Source organism: Microcaecilia unicolor, chromosome 1 (assembly GCF_901765095.1).
Source record: "Microcaecilia unicolor chromosome 1, aMicUni1.1, whole genome shotgun sequence".
Taxonomy (NCBI): Eukaryota; Metazoa; Chordata; class Amphibia; order Gymnophiona; family Siphonopidae; genus Microcaecilia; species Microcaecilia unicolor.
This window is the reverse complement of record NC_044031.1, coordinates 566,204,882-566,229,987: the sequence shown is the minus strand read 5'-3', so window position 1 is coordinate 566,229,987 and position 25,106 is coordinate 566,204,882. Positions and strand designations below refer to the sequence as shown.

The following is a 25,106-nucleotide window of genomic DNA, read 5'->3' as shown; positions in this document are numbered from 1 at the left end:
CGTGACAGGATTGTGAAAAATTACAGAAGGACCTTATGAGACTGGGAGACTGGGCGGCTAAATGTCAGATGACGTTTAATGTGAGCAAGTGCAAGATGATGCATGTGGGAAAAAAGAACCCGAATTATAGCTACGTCCAGTGCATTTTTCTTAGCAAAAAAGGTGCCGGTATTCAAATGCTAGGCCACCCTTCAAGAGTGGGGTGATAACTGAGGGACCCACCCCATAATAGCCAGGCCCCCTGCAACCAGTCACAGAATCTATGACAAGACTGAATTGGTGTGTAGAGCCTGAGCTCTTTCATTAAAACTTGGGGTCCATGGGTCAATTTTAGCAGACAATGGAAAAGGTGCCGGTACTCAGTACCCCCAAGTACCCCCTCAAAAAAAGCCCTGGCTATGTCATACTACTACTACTACTACTATTTAACATTTCTAAAGCGCTACTAGGGTTACGCAGCGCTGTACAGTTTAACATAGAAGGACAGTCCCTGCTCAAGGAGCTTACAATCTAAAGGACAAATGTACAGTCAGTCAAATAGGGGCAATCAAATTGGGGCAGTCTAGATTTCCTGAATAGGTTCCATGTTAGGAGTTACGGACCAAGAAAGGGATCTGGGTGTCGTCGTTGATAATACACTAAAACCTTCTGCTCAGTGTGCTGCTGCGGCTAGGAAAGTGAATAGAATGTTGGGTATTATTAGGAAAGGTATAGAAAACAGGTGTGAGGATGTTATAATGCTGTTGTATCGCTCCATGGTGCGACTGCACCTTGAGTATTGTGTTCAATTCTGGTCGCCGCATCTCAAGAAAGATATAGTAGAATTGGAAAAGGTGCAGTGAAGGGCGACTAAAATGATAGCGGGATGGGACAACTTCCCTATGAAGAAAGACTAAGGAGGCTAGGGCTTTTCAGCTTGGAGAAGAGATGGCTGAGGGGAGACATGACAGATGTATATAAAATAATGAGTGGAGTGGAACAGGTGGATGCGAAGCATCTGCTCGCGCTTTCCAAAAATACTAGGACTAGGGGGCATGCGATTAAACTACAGTGTAGTAAATTTAAAACAAATTGGAGAAAATGTTTCTTCACCGAACGCATAATTAAACTCTGGAATTCGTTGCCGGAGAACGTGGTGAAGGAGGTTAGCTTAGCAGAGTTTAAAAAGGGGTTAGACAGTTTCCTAAAGGACAAGTCCATAAACCGCTACTAAATGGACTTGGGAAAAATCCACAATTCCAGGAATAACATGTATAGAATGTTTGTACGTTTGGGAAGCTTGCCAGGTGCCCTTGGCCTGGATTGGCCGCTGTCGTGGATAGGATGCTGGGCTTGATGGGCCCTTGGTCTTTTCCCAGTGTGGCATTACTTATGTACTTACGTACCCTCTAATCCTATAAAAGTTGCCAAAAATTATGCATGCAATTTGGGGCATGCACCCAGTCTGCATGTGCAATTTAATTGAATACCGAGCTAATTAGAACAAATAATTGGCTTTTTAACAAGCAATTATTGGCATATTAGATTTACTTGGCATTTATACATGTCCCAAAAATGGGGGCTCAGAAATTGGAGAGTCATGGGCAGTTCGGGGTAGATCATGGGCGTAGGTTTGGGTTACTTGCACAATTATAGAATATTTAGGTGCAGGTGTTTGTACCACAAATGAATGCACCTATATTTAAGCATGACCCCTGGGACTTAAGCACTACTCAGGCTATACTGACTAAAACCAATAAGTAAACATAACTGCATTTTTAGACCTGGAGGCACAGGACAAGTTCACATAATGGAGTGGAGGAGTTGCCTAGTGGTTAGGGTGGTGGACTTTGGAACTGAGGAACTGAGTTCAATTCCTGGCACAGACAGCTCCTTGTGACTCTGGCCAAGTCACTTGACCCTCCATTGCCCGCCACATTGAGCCTGCCATGAGTGGGAAAGCGCGGGGTACAAATGTAAAAAAAAAAATAATACAGTAAAAACATACAGAGAATATCTCATGCTTCATTATCCAAACTACAAAGGTCTTTCTTACAATACTTGTTGCAGGCTTCACATATCAGAGTACCACACTTTGGAATTTTCTACCCAATCAATTAAGGTACCTAAAAGATTATCTGAGATTCTGTAAATTACTAAAGGCTTTTCTATTAAGAACATATCTTATCAAAAGACAATAAACTAAGGTTGCTGTCTCTCTTATATATTTCAACAGAACCAATACTCTAGCCTAGGTTCATGACAAACACACAATTATTCCTAAAATGTTATAATTAATTATCTGACTGTGTCATATGTTTTATGTTTTTCTTGAATGTAAACCACATTGAACCTGAGCTTGTTTGGGACAATGTGGGATACAAATGTCATAAATAAATAAGTAAAAATAATTTTTTATTGTAAACTGCTTAGATCCTTTAATGTTGGTATTTGATGGCATAGCAAGTTGCTAATAAACATAAACATTCATTTACACTTATATATATTTTCAAAGTTGCTATACATTCAAGTGGAGAATGCTCAAAATGCTGTCATAACTTTAAACAGATGAAATTACTCTTTTAAAATTACTTTTACTAAATCTGTGTTGAAAGTTGAATATAATGTAATAGCATAGCAAATAACGGCAGATAAAGATTCACAGGTTCCATCCAGACTGCCCAACAAGGTAGCTAGAGCCACGAAACAATGCTACAAACCAACATTTTACTTGCTATCGACCTTAAGGGGTCTTCCCTGTCCCTTCTGAAATGCATTCATTGCATATGACATGAACTTAATATAAAATATGCATATTCTTGATCTGTCCTTGATATTTTTGGGTCACAGACCATAGAAGTCTGCCCAGCACTGTCCTTAATTGCCAACTACCAGAGTTGCCCTCTAATCACTTTTAAGTTTTGTTTTGTTGCCATATTTCTTCTATACAGGGATCCCTTGTGCTTATCCCATACATTTTTTAATTCACTTTTGACTTCACCACCCCTCTCATGGGAGAGCATTTGAGGCATCCACCATCCTGTTCATGAAATGTATTTCCTGACATTATTCCTAAATTGACCACCCTGTAATCTTAATTCATGTTGTCTAATTCTACCACTTTCCCATGCCAGGAAAAGATTTGTTTGTATATTAATACCATTCAAATATTTAAACCTCGATGGCAGGGAATTGGGAACAGGACAATTGGGAGCGGACAATGTGGTACAAAACCAATTGGGAGCATGACAATTGGGAATGGACAGTTGGGAGCAGACAATATGGTATGGACATATTGGAGCAGGCAATTGGTGGCAGACAAATTGGTGTTAGACTGCTGAAGTGCTAGGGCAGTTGGGAGCAAACTGTATTCCTGTTGGCTGTTTCATCAGCTAGAAGGGTTTCTGAGCTCCAGGCATTGTTTTGTGGGGACCCCTTTCTGGAGTATTTGCAGACGGGTATGTCCAGAGCGAGCACTTTGTGGTGAACAAATTGGTTCCAGACCACTGAAGTGCTAAGAGTTGAAAGCAAACTGTTTTCCTGGTGGCTGTTTCTTCAGATAGAAGGGCTTCTGAGCTCCAGGCACTGTCTTGCAGAGACCCCTTTCTGCAGTTTTTGCAGATGGGCGTCTTCCTGTGCATGGTTCATTCCTTTCTTCCAAAAGTGTTTTTGTCTTTTCACCTCCTTTCAGAGGGAGGATTAGGGTGAGGACTAAGCCTTCCTACATCTTCTGAATTTGAAATGGTAACCAGTAAATTCATCACTAGGCAATTGGGAGTGGACAATTTGCAGTCGATGACCTTCTGAACTACTTCGAAGACACTTTCATTGGAAGACAGCAACAACAATGAAGAGGTGGTGCTCTTTTTCTTTCCAGCATCTGACTGTTACCAGGCTGCTCGTGACAACACACCACAAACAAATAACACAGTTGAAGGATGGCATAATGTATTTGCACAGTCTGTGCAAAGTGTCCATCCAGCGACACCAAGGCTAGTGCTTAAACTACAAAAGTAACAGAACATGAATCGCCTGCTTATCAAATGTCTCACTGCTGGGGTACAGCCTTCCTTGCAGAAGAAAAAGTACTGGGATCTAAATCATCGACTTCGAACAATTGTCATGGGTTATGCTAATCGTTCAGTTATGGATTATTTGTGTGGAAGCAGCCACAGCATTAACTTGAATGATTAAAAGAGTAACACATCTGTTTGGTCATAAGTTATGTTGAATGATTCTACATTGGTGCATCCTTTACACATCTTTTTTTTAAATAAATTTGTTTTAATTGATTCTATAGCAATAGTCCATCCTTTAGAGAACACTAACATTGGCTTTAATATATATATATATATATATATATATATATATATATATATATATATATATATATATATATATTTGCTTGGCAACTATCAATTTGCAATTCTGACATTTTTTTATTGTGTGTTTTCTTAATAAAGCCTTTACAAAGTTTAATTTAATCAATGTTTATCTTACTATTCATGCTGAAATGTCTGCACCAATTTTTCTGCCACCAATTGCCTGCTCTGAAATCTCTGCGCCAAATTTTCCATGCCAAATTGTCTGCTCTCAATTGTCCTTGTGCCAAATTGTCCTTTCCCAATTGTCCTGCTCCCAATTGCCCTAGAACCTTAAACCTCTGTATCATATATCCCTCTTTCCCCCCAGCAGGTACACCATCCTGATCCAGGGGTTGGAAAACTCTCTTCTCTCCAAGAATGTTATTGTTTTCTAGGTCATTTGTCCCCAGGTGGATTACAATGTCAGTGTCAAAATCCTTACTGTATGATCAGAGTTAGTGTTTGGTTGATATTCCTTCTGGAAGGATCTAAGTTCAGAAATAACAACCTTGGGAGCAGTAGCTGGCTTGGAACATACAATGGAGAAACATATAAAGGAGACAGTTAAAGCATTTACTACATTGAAATTGCTGCAGCAGATTAAACCATTTTTAGAACTACAACACTTTCAAAGAGTGGTCCAGGCTATTGCTCTATCACACCTGGATGACTTCAACATAGTATTATTAGGCATTCCAGATAGATAACTGTGCACAGCTGCAGGTAATGCAGAATATAGCAGCTAAATTAATCTTGAGAGACACTTCTAAGGAACCTCATTTTTTACTCAAGCTCCACTGGATCCTGGTTAAAGCTAGAATTGAATTTAAATTGATCACATTTGTGATCAAAATAATATATGGACTGGCCTCTGATTACATTAACAATGTCATCTCTATATACATCATGGGTTGTAATCTACCAGAGACTCATTTTTGCCTGGATTGTTTTATCCTTTTTGGAAATGGTGGTAAATTAGCTAGATATCATGTAATCCTGGCAGCCTCTTTAATTGCAGAAAATTCCTGGTTGAGTTGGTTTAGCTCCTCTTTCATAGAAGAAAACAATAGACAGATGGTGCATCCCTAAGCCTCTAAAAGTTTGTTTGTATAGCAGTTGTATATTGCCATTTTGCAGGTAACTTTAATCCCCCCTCAGTCCACTCCATTTCACATCCACACTTTAAATGTATAACTTTGGTTGTATAGCAATGTATGTGGCTAAAAGTTATGCATTTAAAGGATCTAATTTTAAGAAAAATGTTTATGCTGTCAGTAGTTTCTGCTGCCCACATATGTATGTTTGAATATCAGATCCATAATCATACAATGGCCTCTATCTTAAATGCATCTAGACATGTAAATAGCAGCATTTGTACATGTAGATCACATACATTACTACTACTACTACTACTACTATTATTTAGCATTTCTATAGCGCTACAAGGCATACACAGCGCTGCACAAACATAGAAGAAAGACAGTCCCTGCTCAAAGAGCTTACAATCTAATAGACAAAAAATAAAGTAAGCAAATCAAATCAATTATTGTGTACAGGAAGGAGGAGGGTAGGTGGAGGCAGGTGGTTACAAGTGGTTACGAGTCAAAAGCAATGTTAAAGAGGTGGGCTTTCAGTCTAGATTTAAAGGTGGCCAAGGAAGGGGCAAGACGTAGGAACTAAGGAAGTTTATTCCAGGCGTAGGGTGCAGCGAGACAGAAGGCGCGAAGTCTGGAGTTGGCAGTAGTGGAGAAGCGAACAGATAAGAAGGATTTATCCATGGAGCGGAGTGCACGGGAAGGGGTGTAGGGAAGGACGAGTGTGGAGAGATACTGGGGAGCAGCAGAGTGAGTACATTTATAGGTTAGTAGAAGAAGTTTGAACAGGATGCGAAAACAGATAGGGATCCAGTGAAGCGACTTGAGGAGAGGGGTAGTATGAGTAAAGCGACCCTGGCGGAAGACGAGATGGGCAGCAGAGTTTTGAACCGATTGGAGAGGGGAGAGATGACTAAGTGGGAGGCCAGCAAGAAGCAGATTGCAGTAGTCTAAACGAGAGGTGACAAGGGTGTGGATGATGGTTTTGGTAGAGTGCTCGGAAAGAAAGGGGCGGATTTTATGGATGTTGTAAAGAAAGAAATGACAGGTCTTGGCGGTCTGCTGGATGTGAGCAGAGAAGGAGAGAGAAGAGTCAAAGATGACCCCAAGGTTTCGAGCCGAGGAGACAGGGAGAATGAGAGAGCCATCAACAGAAATAGAAAACGGGGGGAGTGGGGAGGTGGGTTTGGGGGGAAAAATGAGAAGTTTGGTTTTGGTCATGTTTAATTTCAGGTGGCATTGAGACATCCAGATAGCAATGTCAGACAAGCATGCTGAAACTTTGGTTTGGATGCAAGGTGAGATATCAGGGGTAGAAAGGTAGATTTGGGAGTCATCAGCATAGAGATGGTAGGAAAAGCCATGGGATGAGATTAATGAACCAAGGGAAGAAGTGTAGATAGAAAAGAGGAGGGGACCAAGAACAGAACCCTGAGGTACGCCGACAGGCAGAGGGATAGAAGTAGAAGAGGATCCACCAGAGTGAACACTAAAGGTGCGGAGGGAGAGGTAGGAAGAGAACCAGGAAAGGACAGAGCCCTGGAATCCAAGTGAAGACAGGATATCAAGGAGTATGCTGTGATCGACAGTGTCAAAAGCAGCGGAAAGATCAAGAAGAATGAGGATGGAATATTGACCTCTGGATTTAGCCAGTAATAGGTCATTGGAGACTTTAGTAAGCGCAGTTTCGGTTGAGTGGAGAGGGCGAAAACCAGATTGTAATGGGTCAAGAATAGCATGTGAGGAGAGAAAATCAAGGCAGCGGTGGTGAACAGCACGCTCAAGTAATTTGGAGAGAAAAGGAAGGAGGGAGATGGGTCGGTAATTAGAGGGACAAGTAGGGTCAAGTGAAGGCTTCTTAAGGAGAGGTGTGACCACAGCATGTTTAAAGGCAGCAGGGACAGTCGCAGTGGAAAGTGAGAGGTTGAGAATGTGACAGATAAAAGGAATAAGAGTAGGAGAGATGGCATTAAGAAGGTGGGTGGGAATGGGATCAGAGGAACAGGTGGTACATTTTGAGGAAGAAAGGAGAAGTGTAGTTTCCTCAATAGTAACTTCAGGAAAGGAGGAAAGGGAATGAGGGGAAGGAGAGAGAGGGGAATGGACTAGTGGCAGGAGAGGTGGCGAGGTAGAGAATTCAAGGTTTATCTTTTGAACCTTGTCGTGAAAGAATTCAGCAAGGGTCTGAGGAGATAATGAAGGGGGAGTTGGGGAGGGGGCACCTTGAGGAGAGAGTTCAATGTGGTGAAGAGAAGTCGAGGGTTAGAGCCAAGAGAGTTGGTCAGTTGGATATAATAATCCTGTTTGGCGCGTAAAAGAGCAGATTGGAAGGAGGTCAGCATGAACTTAAAGTGTAAGAAATCAGCAAGGGCCCGAGATTTCCGCCAGAGGCGTTTGGCGGAGCGGGTACAGGAATGTAGGTAGCGGATAATAGAAGTCAGCCAAGGTTGGGGTTTTGTGCGTCTTATTGGGCGGGTCATCAAAGGTGTAAGAGTGTCTAAGGCAGAGGATAGAGTATTGTTGTAAGAAGAACAGCCTCGTTGACAGACATGGATGGTGCCACAGTAGAGAGGAGGTTTGAAACATGGGAGGATAGAGATGAAGGGTCAATATCGTGAAGATTCCTAGATAAATTAGATATAATAGGACGGGACTGGGAGGGAGGAGATTTAAGTGTGAAAGTTATAAGATGGTGATCAGAGAGGGGAAGATCAGAGGCAAGGAAACTAGAGGGTGAACAGTTGGAGGAGAAGATGAGATCAAGACAGTGACCATTTTGATGAGTGGGGGAGGTGGAGCATAGTTGGAGATTAAAGGAGGATGTTAAAGCGAGTAACTTGGAAATATAAGAGTTGGAAGGAACATTAGCAGGAATATTAAAGTCACCAAGGATGAGAGAGGGGGAGGAAGGATCATGGAAGAAGGCAAGCCAGGCATCAAAGTCACTGAGAAAGGATGAAAGGGACTTATCAGGGGGACGATAAATGACCGCTATTCGAAGAGGCAGAGGAGAGAAAAGGCGGATAGAGTGGATTTCAAAGGAGGAAAAACAGTGAGATTGAGGTGGAAGAAGGGGTTGAAATCTGGAGGAGGGAGAGAGAAGTAGTCCAACACTGCCCCCGCGACCAGTAGGGCGAGGAGTATGTGAAAAAAGATAACCACCATGGCAGAGGGCTGCGACTGAAGCAGAGTCATCAGGGCAGAGCCAGGTTTCTGTTATGGCGAGCAGATGGAGGTGACGCGAGATAAAGAGGTCCTGGATATAGGGGAGTTTGTTACATGTGTAAACAACAATTTTATAAAGCTGCTGTTTCATGTGCAGATACACACCATGCAGAGATTTCAAGGGAGCATGGCAGAGATGCGGTTTGGGTGGGACTTGGATGATTCAAAAATGTACACGTGTAATCCCTGTTTTAAAAATGGAACACAAGCCTCTAGGATGGAGGGGCCAAACAAACCATTTCCAACCCTGTCCCCAAGCTGATGCTGATGCTATGTGGGGGAAAATACTGGTGTCACCAAAGATCCTGTATCTCACCTCTTCCACTGCCTATGTTCCAGCCTCCAAAACAAAACCAAATTAAAATTGTAACTTCAGTAGTTAATTGACAGCACTTACGTATGTGGGTTTGTAAAAATAGGGCAGCTGCATGTGGAAGTTGAAGAATTGTCACTTCCACATGGTAGTGTCAACATTTACAAATGGAAGCTGTTGGGTTCATTCATTTTATATACATGCATATTTCTAAATTGGCTGCTTCCGCTGGATGTGCCAGCAAATACATATGCAGTCTTGCAGGTAGTGTAGAATAAGCTATGCATCTTACCTGGACATCTCAATTTTGATCTGTGTCTTATTTATAAAATGAATCTGCATGTAAAAGATGTGTTTGTGTGTCTATCTTACTATTCATGCTGAAATGTCTGCACCAATTTTTCTGCCACCAATTGCCTGCTCTGAAATCTCTGCGCCAAATTTTCCATGCCAAATTGTCTGCTCTCAATTGTCCTTGTGCCAAATTGTCCTTTCCCAATTGTCCTGCTCCCAATTGCCCTAGAACCTTAAACCTCTGTATCATATATCCCTCTTTCCCCCCAGCAGGTACACCATCCTGATCCAGGGGTTGGAAAACTCTCTTCTCTCCAAGAATGTTATTGTTTTCTAGGTCATTTGTCCCCAGGTGGATTACAATGTCAGTGTCAAAATCCTTACTGTATGATCAGAGTTAGTGTTTGGTTGATATTCCTTCTGGAAGGATCTAAGTTCAGAAATAACAACCTTGGGAGCAGTAGCTGGCTTGGAACATACAATGGAGAAACATATAAAGGAGACAGTTAAAGCATTTACTACATTGAAATTGCTGCAGCAGATTAAACCATTTTTAGAACTACAACACTTTCAAAGAGTGGTCCAGGCTATTGCTCTATCACACCTGGATGACTTCAACATAGTATTATTAGGCATTCCAGATAGATAACTGTGCACAGCTGCAGGTAATGCAGAATATAGCAGCTAAATTAATCTTGAGAGACACTTCTAAGGAACCTCATTTTTTACTCAAGCTCCACTGGATCCTGGTTAAAGCTAGAATTGAATTTAAATTGATCACATTTGTGATCAAAATAATATATGGACTGGCCTCTGATTACATTAACAATGTCATCTCTATATACATCATGGGTTGTAATCTACCAGAGACTCATTTTTGCCTGGATTGTTTTATCCTTTTTGGAAATGGTGGTAAATTAGCTAGATATCATGTAATCCTGGCAGCCTCTTTAATTGCAGAAAATTCCTGGTTGAGTTGGTTTAGCTCCTCTTTCATAGAAGAAAACAATAGACAGATGGTGCATCCCTAAGCCTCTAAAAGTTTGTTTGTATAGCAGTTGTATATTGCCATTTTGCAGGTAACTTTAATCCCCCCTCAGTCCACTCCATTTCACATCCACACTTTAAATGTATAACTTTGGTTGTATAGCAATGTATGTGGCTAAAAGTTATGCATTTAAAGGATCTAATTTTAAGAAAAATGTTTATGCTGTCAGTAGTTTCTGCTGCCCACATATGTATGTTTGAATATCAGATCCATAATCATACAATGGCCTCTATCTTAAATGCATCTAGACATGTAAATAGCAGCATTTGTACATGTAGATCACATACATTACTACTACTACTACTACTACTATTATTTAGCATTTCTATAGCGCTACAAGGCATACACAGCGCTGCACAAACATAGAAGAAAGACAGTCCCTGCTCAAAGAGCTTACAATCTAATAGACAAAAAATAAAGTAAGCAAATCAAATCAATTATTGTGTACAGGAAGGAGGAGGGTAGGTGGAGGCAGGTGGTTACAAGTGGTTACGAGTCAAAAGCAATGTTAAAGAGGTGGGCTTTCAGTCTAGATTTAAAGGTGGCCAAGGAAGGGGCAAGACGTAGGAACTAAGGAAGTTTATTCCAGGCGTAGGGTGCAGCGAGACAGAAGGCGCGAAGTCTGGAGTTGGCAGTAGTGGAGAAGCGAACAGATAAGAAGGATTTATCCATGGAGCGGAGTGCACGGAAAGGGGTGTAGGGAAGGACGAGTGTGGAGAGATACTGGGGAGCAGCAGAGTGAGTACATTTATAGGTTAGTAGAAGAAGTTTGAACAGGATGCGAAAACAGATAGGGATCCAGTGAAGCGACTTGAGGAGAGGGGTAGTATGAGTAAAGCGACCCTGGCGGAAGACGAGATGGGCAGCAGAGTTTTGAACCGATTGGAGAGGGGAGAGATGACTAAGTGGGAGGCCAGCAAGAAGCAGATTGCAGTAGTCTAAACGAGAGGTGACAAGGGTGTGGATGATGGTTTTGGTAGAGTGCTCGGAAAGAAAGGGGCGGATTTTATGGATGTTGTAAAGAAAGAAATGACAGGTCTTGGCGGTCTGCTGGATGTGAGCAGAGAAGGAGAGAGAAGAGTCAAAGATGACCCCAAGGTTTCGAGCCGAGGAGACAGGGAGAATGAGAGAGCCATCAACAGAAATAGAAAACGGGGGGAGTGGGGAGGTGGGTTTGGGGGGAAAAATGAGAAGTTTGGTTTTGGTCATGTTTAATTTCAGGTGGCATTGAGACATCCAGATAGCAATGTCAGACAAGCATGCTGAAACTTTGGTTTGGATGCAAGGTGAGATATCAGGGGTAGAAAGGTAGATTTGGGAGTCATCAGCATAGAGATGGTAGGAAAAGCCATGGGATGAGATTAATGAACCAAGGGAAGAAGTGTAGATAGAAAAGAGGAGGGGACCAAGAACAGAACCCTGAGGTACGCCGACAGGCAGAGGGATAGAAGTAGAAGAGGATCCACCAGAGTGAACACTAAAGGTGCGGAGGGAGAGGTAGGAAGAGAACCAGGAAAGGACAGAGCCCTGGAATCCAAGTGAAGACAGGATATCAAGGAGTATGCTGTGATCGACAGTGTCAAAAGCAGCGGAAAGATCAAGAAGAATGAGGATGGAATATTGACCTCTGGATTTAGCCAGTAATAGGTCATTGGAGACTTTAGTAAGCGCAGTTTCGGTTGAGTGGAGAGGGCGAAAACCAGATTGTAATGGGTCAAGAATAGCATGTGAGGAGAGAAAATCAAGGCAGTGGTGGTGAACAGCACGCTCAAGTAATTTGGAGAGAAAAGGAAGGAGGGAGATGGGTCGGTAATTAGAGGGACAAGTAGGGTCAAGTGAAGGCTTCTTAAGGAGAGGTGTGACCACAGCATGTTTAAAGGCAGCAGGGACAGTCGCAGTGGAAAGTGAGAGGTTGAGAATGTGACAGATAAAAGGAATAAGAGTAGGAGAGATGGCATTAAGAAGGTGGGTGGGAATGGGATCAGAGGAACAGGTGGTACATTTTGAGGAAGAAAGGAGAAGTGTAGTTTCCTCAATAGTAACTTCAGGAAAGGAGGAAAGGGAATGAGGGGAAGGAGAGAGAGGGGAATGGACTAGTGGCAGGAGAGGTGGCGAGGTAGAGAATTCAAGGTTTATCTTTTGAACCTTGTCGTGAAAGAATTCAGCAAGGGTCTGAGGAGATAATGAAGGGGGAGTTGGGGGAGGGGGCACCTTGAGGAGAGAGTTCAATGTGGTGAAGAGAAGTCGAGGGTTAGAGCCAAGAGAGTTGGTCAGTTGGATATAATAATCCTGTTTGGCGCGTAAAAGAGCAGATTGGAAGGAGGTCAGCATGAACTTAAAGTGTAAGAAATCAGCAAGGGCCCGAGATTTCCGCCAGAGGCGTTTGGCGGAGCGGGTACAGGAATGTAGGTAGCGGATAATAGAAGTCAGCCAAGGTTGGGGTTTTGTGCGTCTTATTGGGCGGGTCATCAAAGGTGTAAGAGTGTCTAAGGCAGAGGATAGAGTATTGTTGTAAGAAGAAACAGCCTCGTTGACAGACATGGATGGTGCCACAGTAGAGAGGAGGTTTGAAACATGGGAGGATAGAGATGAAGGGTCAATATCGTGAAGATTCCTAGATAAATTAGATATAATAGGACGGGACTGGGAGGGAGGAGATTTAAGTGTGAAAGTTATAAGATGGTGATCAGAGAGGGGAAGATCAGAGGCAAGGAAACTAGAGGGTGAACAGTTGGAGGAGAAGATGAGATCAAGACAGTGACCATTTTGATGAGTGGGGGAGGTGGAGCATAGTTGGAGATTAAAGGAGGATGTTAAAGCGAGTAACTTGGAAATATAAGAGTTGGAAGGAACATTAGCAGGAATATTAAAGTCACCAAGGATGAGAGAGGGGGAGGAAGGATCATGGAAGAAGGCAAGCCAGGCATCAAAGTCACTGAGAAAGGATGAAAGGGACTTATCAGGGGGACGATAAATGACCGCTATTCGAAGAGGCAGAGGAGAGAAAAGGCGGATAGAGTGGATTTCAAAGGAGGAAAAACAGTGAGATTGAGGTGGAAGAAGGGGTTGAAATCTGGAGGAGGGAGAGAGAAGTAGTCCAACACTGCCCCCGCGACCAGTAGGGCGAGGAGTATGTGAAAAAAGATAACCACCATGGCAGAGGGCTGCGACTGAAGCAGAGTCATCAGGGCAGAGCCAGGTTTCTGTTATGGCGAGCAGATGGAGGTGACGCGAGATAAAGAGGTCCTGGATATAGGGGAGTTTGTTACATGTGTAAACAACAATTTTATAAAGCTGCTGTTTCATGTGCAGATACACACCATGCAGAGATTTCAAGGGAGCATGGCAGAGATGCGGTTTGGGTGGGACTTGGATGATTCAAAAATGTACACGTGTAATCCCTGTTTTAAAAATGGAACACAAGCCTCTAGGATGGAGGGGCCAAACAAACCATTTCCAACCCTGTCCCCAAGCTGATGCTGATGCTATGTGGGGGAAAATACTGGTGTCACCAAAGATCCTGTATCTCACCTCTTCCACTGCCTATGTTCCAGCCTCCAAAACAAAACCAAATTAAAATTGTAACTTCAGTAGTTAATTGACAGCACTTACGTATGTGGGTTTGTAAAAATAGGGCAGCTGCATGTGGAAGTTGAAGAATTGTCACTTCCACATGGTAGTGTCAACATTTACAAATGGAAGCTGTTGGGTTCATTCATTTTATATACATGCATATTTCTAAATTGGCTGCTTCCGCTGGATGTGCCAGCAAATACATATGCAGTCTTGCAGGTAGTGTAGAATAAGCTATGCATCTTACCTGGACATCTCAATTTTGATCTGTGTCTTATTTATAAAATGAATCTGCATGTAAAAGATGTGTTTGTGTGTCTATGCCTGTGCGCTCTGTGTGTATGTATAACTATATGCAAATAATGTATATTTATCTTAATTGTTTTCACAGCACAATGTGGTGGTTCTTTATCTGACTTCGGTGGTGTGATTCTTAGCCCTGGATTTCCAGGAAATTATCCCAGTAGCTTAGATTGCACATGGACAATAAAGCTGCCTATTGGGTTTGGTACGTATTACCTTGCAAGCATTTTGCTGCTTTTTATTTATTTATTTATTTATAATTTCCAATTTACATCAAGGAAAAAAACACTTGATATAGAAAGCATTATTTCAATTAAACTAAAAGAAAATATGTACGACATAAATTATTTAAGTTACTCAGGTCCACATTAAACTAGATCCAAGAATTCAAAAAGAGGTTTCAAATAAATAATAAACAGTTCAAAATTATTTAAATCAGCTAGTACAACAGTGATTAATTTTCTATTGTGCTCCTTCCATTTGTTTTGAGGCTATGAAAGCTGATAATTGCTGAGGCTCCAGGAAAACATATTTCATGGTATTAAACTTCACAATACACTTGCATGGAAACCTTAAGTAGAATGAGCCACCAAGTGCAAGGACCGCCGATTTCAGCAACAAAAATTGTTTTCTCTTAGTCTGAGTTTGTCTACATACTAAGGGAACAGTAATATCTTTTTTCCTAGGAAAAGTTTTTCTTTATTTTTGAAAAACAAACAGAAGAGCCAGTTTTTATCAGATAATATGTACCTTGTTCCTAATCTGAAGATTCCAGGAAATCTGTAAGATTAGTTAGGCTCCTTTCCTGTTGTTCAATTGACATTCCTTGAGGAAGGTAATATGCTTGAGTAAATGATGGTAATTGATCAGCAGGAATCCCTAAGTTTTCCTTTAAATATCTTTTGAGCATTTCAATCGGTGTCACAAGTTTCAGTTTGGGAAAATTAACAAATCTTAAGTTTTGTATTCTCATATAATTGTCATCCAATTCAGATCTGTATCTCAAATTTGTAATGTCTTTAATTAAAGTAGGTTGTATCGTCTCTAATTGAACCATTTTACTCTCCACTTTTTCCACTCGTTTTATCAATATCTCTGCTTTGTCTTCATTCTTATCTAATCTTTTTTCCAAAGTTGTAATTTGTAAAAAGTGGTTGTTAGACTGTTGAAGAAAAAACTTATGGGACTACGATATCAAGTCCCATAGCGATTCTAATGTTACCTCTGTCGGCTTTCTCATGAACTCCGGGAGCTCACCCACTTGAAGTTCCTGGATCCCAGCCTATTCTGAGCCTTGCTCCTCCACCGTTTCACCAGGGCCGCTTGCTCCGTGTAGCTCCAATGCTTCCATCACTTCTCGTCCCTCCGATAGATCACCAAACACTCCTCCAGCGTCGGAGCCCCTGGCAGCTTCTGTTGTGGGCCCCATCGCCTCTACAGAGGGAGAGCTGGTCCACTGGGGCTGTGGAGGTGGAGTACGCGTGTCTGTTCCGGGTCAGAGGGAGCTGCAGTGAACGCGCGAAGTCAGGGAACTCTGAGCAGGTGCGCGCTGCAGCACCCCTCCCCAGCGGCGTGCACCCGGGGGGGGGGGGTCTGCACTGCATCGGGGGTGTGCTGCACCCAGGGGGTTCTGCGCTGCATCGGGGGGGGGGGGGTGCTGCACCCGGGGGGGGGGGTGTCCGCCCCCCTAGGAATGCCACTGTTCATGTGTTATGTTCTGTCAATGTGTTAGATCCATAGTGCGTATAGGAATATATGGGTGTCTTTAGCATTTAGCACATTCTAAAAATGATAGTGCGCCCTTAATGCAGCTTAGTAAACAAAGCCCTTAGATTGTAAGTCCTCTGGGGACAGGAAAATACCTATAACTGAATGTAGCTCACTTTGAACTACCACTGGAAAGGTATGAGCTAAATACTTATAAATTATAACTAGGTAATGGGTCTGGCACTATTAGTATTCTTTTTATAAATGAAAATTGTTGGTATTATTTTTAATGTATAAAAATGTAAATATAATTCATATAATTATTCTTTCAAAGCTCTAGAAAATAACTGCTGGGTTTTCTGAATAAATATTGTTAGCACCTAATCCAAAATCATAATTATTTAAATAGCTCTAATCTATGATTTTTTATCTCTGTCTTGAATAATAATAATAATGTCTGGTGTTTTTGCACCTGTTTATCACTTTTTAGGTGTGCATTTACAGTTTGTTAACTTTTCCACTGAAACAATCCATGATTACTTGGAAGTGAGAAGTGGATCATCAGAAATTGGCACAGTTATTGGAAGACTCAGTGGCCCTCAGCTTCCAGCTTCATTGTTCAGTACAACACATGAAACCAGCTTATATTTTCACAGCGATTACTCTCAGAACAAACAAGGCTTTCATATTATTTATCAAGGTGAGTGCATCAGACAAGCTAAACTTCACAATTAACAGTTATTGACTTATCTATACATTATTAAATCATGAACCTTGTGTGATACTTACAGGTTTTCTACTATATAGATGTATACATGGAGGAGAAAAAAAGAATCCACACAGTTTGTCATCTACCTGTTATTTAACATTGTAATTTAACCAACATTTTTCATGACTGACTCCTAGAACTCACTGCTTACTTACTTTACCATGTAAAATTTATATCAATGTGATATTATTGTTTATACTAACTGTGAAAATGGTGTTTGCTGAAGAAGGAATTTTGTGACAAACTAAACATTGCAGTGAAAAAAAAAAATTCCAAAAAGAATTGAACATTGAGAAGCTCAAATAAATTTCTGAAAAAGATTGATGAAACTGATATAATGAAACATCGGAAGGCTGGTAGCTGGCAATGCACCTCTTGTATGGTCTCAAATATCAATTGTGTTCATGATTTTGTATTGGGTCAGAAAAAAACAGCCACAGATTCACAGAACTTAGTATGAAGTTGCACAAGATCTTGGAATTCCACAGATAACAGTGAACAAAATTGTTTACCGTGACATTTCATTGAAATGCTACAAAAAGTTCAAAGCCACCAAATTCACCAAGGTGAACAAGCAAGTTATCCTACAGCAAACAAAGATACTCCTGAGATGCTTTCCAACAAGTCTCATCAATTGCATTATCTTCACAGATCAAATAATATTCACAGTTGCTCATCCACAAAACAGCCAAAATGATCAAGTTTACAGCAATACATCAAAGAAACACATTCCGGCCAGTCACTTGTTATGTCCCTGTCTAGATTTCATCAGGAATGCCTATGCTTGGCAAACTATCCATTTACTTTTTGAACCAGGCATAAAAGTAGATGGCAAATAGCTTCTAGATATTCATAAGCTGTCTAAGTATTTTATGTATGTGACAACAGCATTAGGGTGTCTTGATTACAATATATTTCTGAAAAAGGTGCACGGAACTTATGAGGTAAAATGTATGAGTTCCCTTTTTTCCATTCACAATGTATATATAAAGAAGGCAAATGGTAACAACACTTTTCATACAATATTGTAGGTGCAAAGAGCTCCTAGCTCTCAGAGAATGAGACGTTCTTTTGAGGCTAGAGTAGTAGACTTAGAGGAGTTGAGGAAGACAGAGAGGTACATAGAGGAGGCATACAGAGACATTGTAGAGAAGTCGCACCTCCAACCTGGCAGCCCGTTTGCTGCCTTGGAGGAGGGAGGTCTCCTAAATGAAGAGCATCACCCTGGTGAAGCTGAAAGTAATCCTGTAGCCAGAACCAGATGGCTATTGTAGTTGGTGATTTGATTATTAGGCATGTAGATAGCTGGGTGGCTGGTGGATTTGAGAATTGCCTGGTCATTTGCCTGCCTGGTACGATGGTAGCAGACCTCATGTGTCACCTAGATAGGATTTTTAGATAGAGTTAGGGAGGAGCCAGCTGTCTTTGTACATGAGGGTAACAATGAAATAGGAAAATGTGGTAGGGAGGGTCTGGAAGCCAAATTTAGGCTCCTAAGCAGAAATGCTCCTGGTTCTAAGCGCATGGCCCAAGATGCAGGCAGAGCTTCGAAGTCTCAATGTGTGATTGAAATGATGGTGCAGGAATTGGTTTTAGATTTATTAGGAACTGGAAAGCATTCTGGGGTAGGGGGAGCCTGTTCCTAAGCATAGGCTCCACCTTAATTGGGATGGAACCAGGCTGCTGGCATCAAGAATTAAAAAGAAGATAGAGCATCTTTCAAGCTAGAAATTGGGGGAAGGCTAACAGTCACTCAAAAGTGCATGGTTCAGAAAAAAGTATATTTAAAAGATATCACCAAAACATGGAAAGTAAGGCATCCCAACAGCGATGTTGCAGTTGAAACCATAGTAGATCAGGTGTCTTTAAAGAAAGAGCAGATAGATTTTCAAGATTACAAATTAACACTGTCAACTGCTTCAGAAAATGGAAGAAGGATCTGACTGAAAGTGATAGGAAACAGCATAAGGAATGACAATTCAAAAGGAAAGCACTGATAAGGAAGGGAAAATGAGACCTTGAAAAGAAGATTGCATTGGCGGAAAAAACATAAAATAATAACTTTTTTAGGCATATTAGAAGCAGGAGACTGGCACAAGAATCAGTTGGATCGTTAGTTGACCAAGGGATAAAAGGGGCACTCATGGAAGACAAGCGGAGAGATTAAATGAATTCTTTGCTTTGGTCTTTACCGAGGAAGATGTGGGAGAGATACCAATGCCAGAAATGGTATTCAATGCTGAAATCACTGTAAATTTGACAAATTGAAGAGTAGTAAATAACCGACTAGATGGTGGACATCCCAGAGTACTGAAAGAATTGAAAATGAACTTGCAGAGCTATTCTTAGTAATATGCAATTTATCTTTAAAATCAAGCCTGGTACCAGAAGATTGGAAGGTGGCCAATGTAATGCCAACTTTTAAAAGGGTTCCAGAGATGATAGAGGAATTTATAGAAAAGTTAGCATGACATCAGTGCTGGGCAAAATGGTAGAGCGACTATTATAAAGAACAAAATTACAAAACAGTCACACCAATAAGGATTTAGTCAAGGGAAATCTTGCCTCCCCAATCAACAACATTTCTTTGAAGGGGTGAATAGGCATGTGTATAAAAGTGAGCCAGTCAATATTGTGTATCTGGATTTTCAAAAGACATTTGACAATGTACCTCATGAAAGACTCCTGAGGAAAATAGAAAGTCATGGAATAGGAGGCAATGGCCTATTGTGGATTAAAACTGGTTAAAAGATAGAAAACAGGGAACAGAGTTAAATTGTCAGTATTCTCAATGGAGAAGGGTAGATAGTGGGATTCCCCAGGGGTCTGTGCTGGGGCCGCTGCTTTTTAACATATTTCTAAATGACCTAGAGATGGGAATAACTAGTGAAGTAATTACATTTGCTGATGACACAAAGTTATTCAATTTTTTTAAATCACAAGAGGATTGTGAAAAATTTCAAGAGGATCTTATAAGACTGGAAGACTGGGTATCCAGATGGCAGATGACTTAATATGAGCAAGTGCAACATGATACATTTGGGAAAGAGGAACCCAAACCATAGTTATGTGATGCAAGGATCTAGGTGCCATCTTAGATGATATGTTGAAGCCCTCTACTCAATGTGCAGCGGCGGCTAAAAAAGCAATTTGAATATTAGGATTTATTAGGAAAGGAACGGAAAACAAAACAGAGAATGTTATAATGCCTTTGTTTCACTCCATAATGCGACCTCACCTCAAATACTGTGTGCAATTCTGGTCACCGCATCTCAAAAAAGATATAATGAAATTAGAAAAGGTACAGAGAAGGGCAACAAAAATGGTAAAGGGAATGGGACAACTTCCCTGTGAGGAAAGGCTAAAAAGGCTAGGGCTCTTCAGCTTGGAGAAGAGATGGCTGAGGGGAGATATGACTGAGGAATGTAAAATATTTCCAAAAATACTAGGGGGCACGCAAAGGAGATACTAAGTAGTAAATTTAAATGAATCAAAGAAAATATTTCTTCACTCAATGAGTAATTTGAACTCTGGAATTTGTTGCCAGAGAATGTGGTAAAATCAGGTACCTTAGCAGGGTTTAAAAAGGTTTGGATAGTATCCTAAAAGAAAAGTCCATAAGCCATTATTAAGATGGACTTGGGAAAATCCACTGCATATTCTAGGATAAGCAGCATAAAATCTGTTTTTTTTTCTGTTTTGGGATCTTGCCAGGTACTTGTGACCTGGATTGTCTACTGTTGGAAACATGATACTGGGCTTGATTGACCTTCAGTCTGTCCCAGTATGGCAATGCTTATGTTCTTATGTTATGTTCTTAATTTATTTTTTGCTTACAGTTGTTAGCTTTTCTCAGGGCTTTTTTTGAGGGGGTACTTGGGGGTACTGAGTACCGGCACCTTTTCCATTGGCTGCTAAAATTGACCCATGGTCCCCAAGTTTTAATGAAAGAGCTCAGGCTCTACACACCAATTCTGCCTTGTCATAGGTTTGTGACTGGTTGCAGGGGGCCTGGCTATTGTGGGAAGGGTCCCTCAGTAATTACCCCCACCCCTGAAGGGTGGCCTAGCATTTGAGTACCGGCACCTTTTTCACTAGAAAAAGTGCACTGGCTTTTCTCCTCCTGCTTCTCTGTAAGCAATGAAGTTCTTTTCTTGTTATCCTCCTGTCTTCACTTATATTGTTTTCTAAAGCAGGTTGATATGTTTTACTTGTGAAAGGCATCTAGTAAATAAAATAATACATTTATGAATGAACATTCCAGAAAGCACTATTTACAAGTGGAAACACCCACAATGTAGAAATTTCAAGGAGGTGCAATTTGGGGGTGGTTTGATCAGGTCAAAAATCTGCAAGTATGAGTGTATGTAATCAAATTTCCCTGATGGGCTTTATATGGACACATACTATTCCTCTTATTCTATAACAAGTTATCTAAATTAAAGTGTCATTTGTAAGCTTAAATTTATTGAATATTGCCATACACGTACACTTGCACATATAAAAGGCAGTTGTGCACCTACCTACTACTACTACTACTACTATTTAGCATTTCTATAGCGCTACAAGGCATACGCAGCGCTGTACAAACATAGAAGAAAGACAGTCCCTGCTCAAAGAGCTTACAATCTAATAGACAAAAAATAAATAAAGTAAGCAAATCAAATCAATTAATGTGAACGGGAAGGAAGAGAGGAGGGGGTAGGTGGAGGCGAGTGGTTACAAGTGGTTACGAGTCAAAAGCAATGTCAAAGAGGTGGGTTTTCAGTCTAGATTTAAAGGTGGCCAAGGATGGGGCAAGACGTAGGGGCTCAGGAAGTTTATTCCAGGCGTAGGGTGCAGCGAGACAGAAGGCGCGAAGTCTGGAGTTGGCAGTAGTGGAGAAGGGAACAGATAAGAAGGATTTATCCATGGAGCGGAGTGCACGGGAAGGGGTGTAGGGAAGGACGAGTGTGGAGAGATACTGGGGAGCAGCAGAGTGAGTACATTTATAGGTTAGTAGAAGAAGTTTGAACAGGATGCGAAAACGGATAGGGAGCCAGTGAAGGGTCTTGAGGAGAGGGGTAGTATGAGTAAAGCGACCCTGGCGGAAGATGAGACGGGCAGCAGAGTTTTGAACTGACTGGAGAGGGGAGAGGTGACTAAGTGGGAGGCCAGCAAGAAGCAGATTGCAGTAGTCTAAACGAGAGGTGACAAGGGTGTGGATGAGGGTTTTGGTAGAGTGCTCGGAAAGAAAGGGGCGGATTTTACGGATGTTGTAAAGAAAGAAACGACAGGTCTTGGCGGTCTGCTGGATATGAGCAGAGAAGGAGAGAGAAGAGTCAAAGATGACCCCAAGGTTTCGAGCTGAGGAGACAGGGAGAATGAGAGAGCCATCAACAGAAATAGAAAATGGGGGGAGCGGGGAGGTGGGTTTGGGGGGGAAAATGAGAAGCTCGGTTTTGGTCATATTTAATTTCAGGTGGCGTTGAGACATCCAGGCAGCAATGTCAGACAAGCACGCTGAAACTTTGGTTTGGATGCAAGGTGAGATATCAGGGGTAGAAAGGTAGATTTGGGAGTCATCAGCATAGAGGTGGTAGGAAAAGCCATGGGATGAGATTAATGAACCAAGGGAAGAAGTGTAGATAGAAAAGAGGAGGGGACCAAGAACAGAACCCTGGGGTACGCCGACAGGCAGAGGGATAGAAGTAGAAGAGGATCCACCAGAGTGAACACTAAAGGTGCGGAGGGAGAGGTAGGAAGAGAACCAGAAAAGGACAGAGCCCTGGAATCCAAGTGAGGACAGGGTATCGAGAAGTATGCTGTGATCGACAGTGTCAAAAGCAGCGGAAAGATCAAGAAGAATGAGGATGGAATATTGACCTCTGGATTTAGCCAGTAATAGGTCATTGGAGACTTTAGTAAGCGCAGTTTCGGTTGAGTGGAGAGGGCGAAAACCAGATTGTAATGGGTCAAGAATAGCATGTGAGGAGAGAAAATCAAGGCAGCGGCGGTGAACAGCACGCTCAAGTAATTTGGAGAGAAAAGGAAGGAGGGAGATGGGTCGGTAATTAGAGGGACAAGTAGGGTCAAGTGAAGGCTTCTTAAGGAGAGGTGTGACCACAGCATGTTTAAAGGCAGCAGGGACAGTCGCAGTGGAAAGTGAGAGGTTGAGAATGTGACAGATAAAAGGAATAAGAGTAGGAGAGATGGCATTAAGAAGGTGGGTGGGAATGGGATCAGAGGAACAGGTGGTACATTTTGAGGAAGAAAGGAGAAGTGTAGTTTCCTCAATAGTAACTTCAGGAAAGGAGGAAAGGGAATGAGGGGAAGGAGAGAGAGGGGAACGGACTAGTGGAGGGAGAGCTGGTGAGGTAGAGAAAGCAAGGTTTATCTTTTGAACCTTGTTGTGAAAGAATTCAGCAAGGGTCTGAGGAGATAGTGAAGGGGGAGTTGGGGGAGGGGGCACCTTGAGGAGAGAGTTCAATGTGGTGAAGAGAAGTCGAGGATTAGAGCCAAGAGAGTTGGTCAGTTGGATATAATAATCCTGTTTGGCACGTAAAAGAGCAGATTGGAAGGAGGTCAGCATGAACTTAAAGTGTAAGAAATCAGCAAGGGCCCGAGATTTCCGCCAGAGGCGTTCGGCGGAGCGGGTACAGGAACGTAGGTAGCGGATATTAGAAGTCAGCCAAGGTTGGGGTTTTGTACGCCTTACAGGGCGGGTCATCAAAGGTGCAAGAGTGTCTAAGGCAGAGGATAGAGTATTGTTGTAAGAAGAAACAGCCTCGTTGACAGACGTGGATGGTGCCACAGTAGAGAGGAGGTTTGAAACATGGGAGGATAGAGATGAAGGGTCAATGTCGTGAAGATTCCTAGATAAATTAGATAGGATAGGACGGGACTGGGAGGGAGGAGATTTAAGTGTGAAAGTTATAAGATGGTGATCAGAGAGGGGAAGATCGGAGGCAAGGAAACTAGAGGGTGAACAGTTGGAGGAGAAGATGAGATCAAGACAGTGACCATTTTGATGAGTGGGGGAGGTGGAGCATAGTTGGAGATTAAAGGACGACGTTAAAGCGAGTAACTTGGAACTCTATGTTACGTGTTAATGGCTTAGGGCCAAATTCTATAAATGGTGCCGTAAAAATAGTGCCAAAAACTACACAGTTAGCATGATTCTATAAACTATGTCTAAAGTTAGGCATAGATTATAGAATATGCTCATGCGCTTTTCTTGTGCTAAAATTTAGGCACATCCAGTAGTGTGCTGGAGCTGGCTTGCACCAGCTCGCCAGAGCCATTTGTTATTTTTTAAAGAATTTTGGGAACCGGAAGGGTTGGGGTGACTCAGGTCCCCTCCTGATGGCATTAGCGTCAAGCTGTCCTGTAGCTTGGGCATCTCACTTGCTTTCCTCCTCTCCGAGCCTCGCAGTAGCAAAACAAAAAACAGCATGAAAATCTTAGTTTCTTACCTGTAACGGTAGTTTTCCGTGGACAAAGGATCTTCTAGCCACACCCCTTGAATATACGCCACGATGACGTGCGTGACCCGGCCATCCAATAGCAACGCTTTAAAAAGAAAGCAAAAGAATTAGCGGATTCCCGCCCATACATACTGTATAAATACCCTTGACAGCCCAGACCAGTCAGTTTAATAATATAGCTACGACAACTAGGGAGGGTAGGGAGGGATGGTGTGGCTAGAAGATCCTTTGTCCACGGAAAACTACCGTTACAGGTAAGAAACTAAGATTTTTCCATGGACAGGATCTTCTAGCCACACCCCTTGAAGACTCCCAAGCCAACACAGGTAACAAAAACATGCAATCATTAACATGAAATATACAGTAAATCCCATGTTGGAGATCTGTTACCTGTGATAGGAGGAGGAGGACAGTTGTCGGTCACATAGCCTCCCGCAGTATTGACAGTCCAAACAATGAATCTGCCCGTGAAGCTGCATCTAAACAGTAATGCTTTGAAAAAGTATGCAGAGAGGACCAGGTAGCTGCCTTACAGATATCAATAAGAGGTGCTCTATGTAGAAATGCAGTAGAGGCTGCCATTGAACGTAATTTATGAGCAGTAACATGAGGATGTGATGCATGGTGTTGATAACAAAAATTTATACACTGAGTCACATATGATGATAAAGTTCGTTTTGATATTGGCTGTTGAGCCTTTCCATTGTATGATAAAAAAAGCTGTGAAGGTCTATGACTACCTGATGTACGTTGCAAATAAATCGATAATGCTCTGGTACAATCCAATGTATGCAACCTACTGTGTTGAACAGATTGATGTGGAGGAGGAAAAAAACACTGGTAAAATAATAGATTGATTTATATGAAAAGAAGAAACTACCTTTGGCAGAAACTTCGGATGAGGACGTAGTATCGCTTTATCATGTAATAATTGAGTATAAGGACTGTAATATACAAGTGCATGTAATTCC

At 41.9% G+C, this 25,106-nt stretch overlaps 1 protein-coding gene across 1 annotated transcript in view; it reads left to right on the top strand.

The window, feature by feature from the left end:
- The window catches only part of CSMD3 (CUB and Sushi multiple domains 3), a 2,043,988-nt gene that overhangs the window by 1,590,726 nt on the left and 428,156 nt on the right, over positions 1-25,106 (top strand). Inside the window, exons 41-42 of the mRNA XM_030189879.1 lie at positions 14,282-14,398; positions 16,391-16,600. Coding sequence (XP_030045739.1) covers positions 14,282-14,398; positions 16,391-16,600 — 327 coding nt within the window. The remainder of the gene's footprint in view (positions 1-14,281; positions 14,399-16,390; positions 16,601-25,106) is intronic.